At 37.8% G+C, this 3,013-nt stretch overlaps 1 protein-coding gene across 1 annotated transcript; it reads right to left on the bottom strand.

Moving 5' to 3' along the window:
- Positions 1-2,022: 2,022 nt before the first annotated feature.
- Positions 2,023-2,595, bottom strand: LOC149221787 (uncharacterized). Its single transcript, XM_089387475.1, has one exon. It carries the CDS (start codon positions 2,593-2,595, stop codon positions 2,023-2,025), a length of 573 nt encoding a protein of 190 aa, XP_089243601.1.
- Positions 2,596-3,013: the final 418 nt, after the last annotated feature.

Here is a 3,013-nt window from a genome sequence, read left to right as displayed (position 1 = left end):
AATGCTTTCTTCAATCTGCAGACTAAATGTTCCTCCCCCTGTTTAACAAACCCTTCAAGTTGCATTAAATACACTTCTTCTTTTAATTCCCATTTAAAAATGCAGATTTCACATCTAGCTGGTGTATCATCGAATGATGTTTGGTAGCTAAGGCAATTAACATTCTGATTGTGTTTAATTTAGCTACAGGGACGAAGGTTTTCTCATAGTCTATACCTTCTTTCTGCGAGTACCCATTTGCAACTGGCCTAGCTTTGTATTTTTCTATACTCCCATCTGCTTTAAATTTAGGCTTGTATAACCATTTGAAACCTATGGGTTGTTTGCCTTCAGGTACTTCAACTAGATCCCATGTTTTGTTTTTAAGTATAGACTCATATTCCTCTTCTATGGCTGCTCTCCATTCACTATATTGACTAGCTTCTTTGTAGCTAGGGGGTTCAACAACATTTAACATACTAGTTATAAAATCATTCTCCCTATATCTTGCTGGCAACTGAATTTTCCTACCTGATCTCCTGAGTGGTGGAGTGGCTTCAAACCTGTTATGATCATCCCTTGGTGGGCTTGGCTTGGAAACTACATCTGTACCATCCATTTCCTTTTTCTGTTGCTGTTACTACTCATGGCTGCCTCCTGTTTCATCACTCCCTTCTTCCATCAACAAAGGCATGTGCCACCATTCATTGGTACTCTCATGGTTTCCATCATTAACTTGCTCATGAAATACTTTTAGAATGCTACGAGCACACTCCAAAAGGGTTCTGTTTTTCCTCTCTACAACCCTATTCTGTTGAGGAGTGTGGGGTACTGTGAAATGCTGCAGTATCCCATGGTCTTTATAGTATTTGATGAAACCAACCTTCTTGTATTCTCCCCCTTGGTCCGAGCGGAGAATCTTGATGAATTTTCCTGTCTACTTCTCAATCATGCTTCTGAACTCTTTAAAGTATTCAAAAGTATGACTCTTTTTTATGAGAAAATATACCCAAGTGAATCTCATACAATCATCAAAAAATAGTAAGAAATAATAGGCACCTTCCAATGACCTCGTCTGCATTGGCCCACATAAATCAGTGTGCACTAGCTCTATTATATCTCTCTTCTTTCTATTTACATTTATAGGAAACGCGTCTCTGTGCATCTTCCCAAGAGCACATGCTTCACAATCAACATGAACATTCTTTAAAATACGGAAATCATTGACCATACCTCGTTTTTGAAGTAGCAACAGGTCATTGAAATTATTATGGTCGAATCTTTGATGCCATAAATCTTCTGCAGTCATAGCTGATGATGTCAATGCTTGGTGTGGCACACTTCTCACATTCAGCTTGTACAAACCTCCCACACGAACACCTGATGCAATTGGCTTCATACGATCCAACATATCTTTAATAACACAATAAAAGTTAAAAAAATCTACCTTAAGATTATGATCCGTTATCATAGAAACAAAAATCAGATTCTTTTTTATTTCAGGTACATACATTACATTTTGAATATGCCTAATATTTCCATCAGGAAAATGACAGGAACATTACCATATCCTTTGATTTGGTACCCTCTATCATCGCCAAGATAGATGTTTGCTCCACTGTTAGTCTCTTTGAAATTTTCAAACTAATGCATGTTTCCTGTCATGTGGGTGGAAGCTCTTGAGTCCACAAACCAAGTTTCTGCTTCATCATCCTCAACAGAAAATGTAGAATGATATATGAACAATCTGAGATTCTGATTCTAATCTTCATCAACAAAGTGTCCTGCATGCTTCTTATGTCTATGGCGACCTTCATCAAACTTCTTCTTCTGGCAATTTTTAGCTATGTGACCAAATCTACCACAATAAAAACATTTTGGTCCTGAATCACTTCTATTTGACGACATGCCTTGAGGTGGTTTTCTCTGTGGTGTACTTCCGCCTTTATGTTCTGCATTTGCCTTCCCTTTGAAGGGCTTCTTCTTCGTCATTAGAGAAAGATCTAAACTCTGGGGTTTAAGAGTCATCCGCATTTCCTCCTCTTAGATTAGGATCTCTGTCAATTCTTCAAACTTGGGGGCTTTCTCTCTTGCATTCAAGCCAGTGATAAACATATGATAGTCGTTAGTCATACCATTCATGGTAATCATGACCAGATCAGTGTTTGACACTATTTCACCAATGTCGCCTAACCTATTCTTGATCTCCTTGATACTAGAGATAAACATTGCTACTGATTCATTCTCCTCCATCTTAATGGAGAGAATCTTGCTCTTTAGAAACAACAGGCAATTTGTATTCTTTATGTCATACAAGTCTTTGAGAGTTTTCCAGATCTCTGTTGCAGATTTACATTCTCGGATATGAGGAATAATGCAATCTTTCACAGACAATTTAAGCAACACCTTCGCTTTATTCTCCCTTTTTTCCCAGTCCTGGATTGTTGTTGTTGTTCCACCTGTAGCTAGGGTTGGCTTCAACTCATCACCGTTTGCAATCGCCCATGCGTTTTTCCCCTCCAACAAGGTCTGCAACTTAAATTTCCAATTGGAGTAATTGGAACCGTCAAGCTTATTGCTCTCGTTCAGATAAGCCTCTGCCATTTGGTTGTTCATCTTGACAGGTCTCCCTCAAAAAATAAAAAAATTGACCTTCGACAATTAAAAATTTGGATCTATCTCCAGATCCAAGGAGAAATTTCGAAAAAAAAATGGGTGCTCTCTTAATAAAAAACAATTCCTTGGAAAAAAAAGATCCCCTTTGTTTAAAAAAACTATTTTCCTTTAAAAAAAAGTGACTCCAACCTTAGTCAAATGCACCCAACATTTAAAAAAAAAATGTTATAACCCCATTTTTGAATCCACCCCAAAATTAAAATAATGACCTCTCAAGAAATTTTTTAAAAGCGATCACAAATTAGATATAACTGCTACCCGGTGGGTTCGATCACTGACACAAGTGTCGTGAAGACTCCTATCGCCTTAGGAACCTACTCATTTGTCATGCGTATATGTAAAAGGACAAACCATAGGG

Source organism: Pinus tabuliformis, chromosome Q (genome assembly GCF_031772625.1).
Source record: "Pinus tabuliformis cultivar Carrire ecotype Pingquan chromosome Q, CPIR1, whole genome shotgun sequence".
Classification (NCBI taxonomy): domain Eukaryota; kingdom Viridiplantae; phylum Streptophyta; class Pinopsida; order Pinales; family Pinaceae; genus Pinus; species Pinus tabuliformis.
This window is presented reverse-complemented; position numbering and strand designations above follow the sequence as displayed.

Coding starts and splice junctions, on each gene's coding strand:
- LOC149221787 (XM_089387475.1), bottom strand. CDS start 2,595: ATGAACAACCAAATGGCAGAGGCTTATCTGAACGAGAGCAATAAGCTT.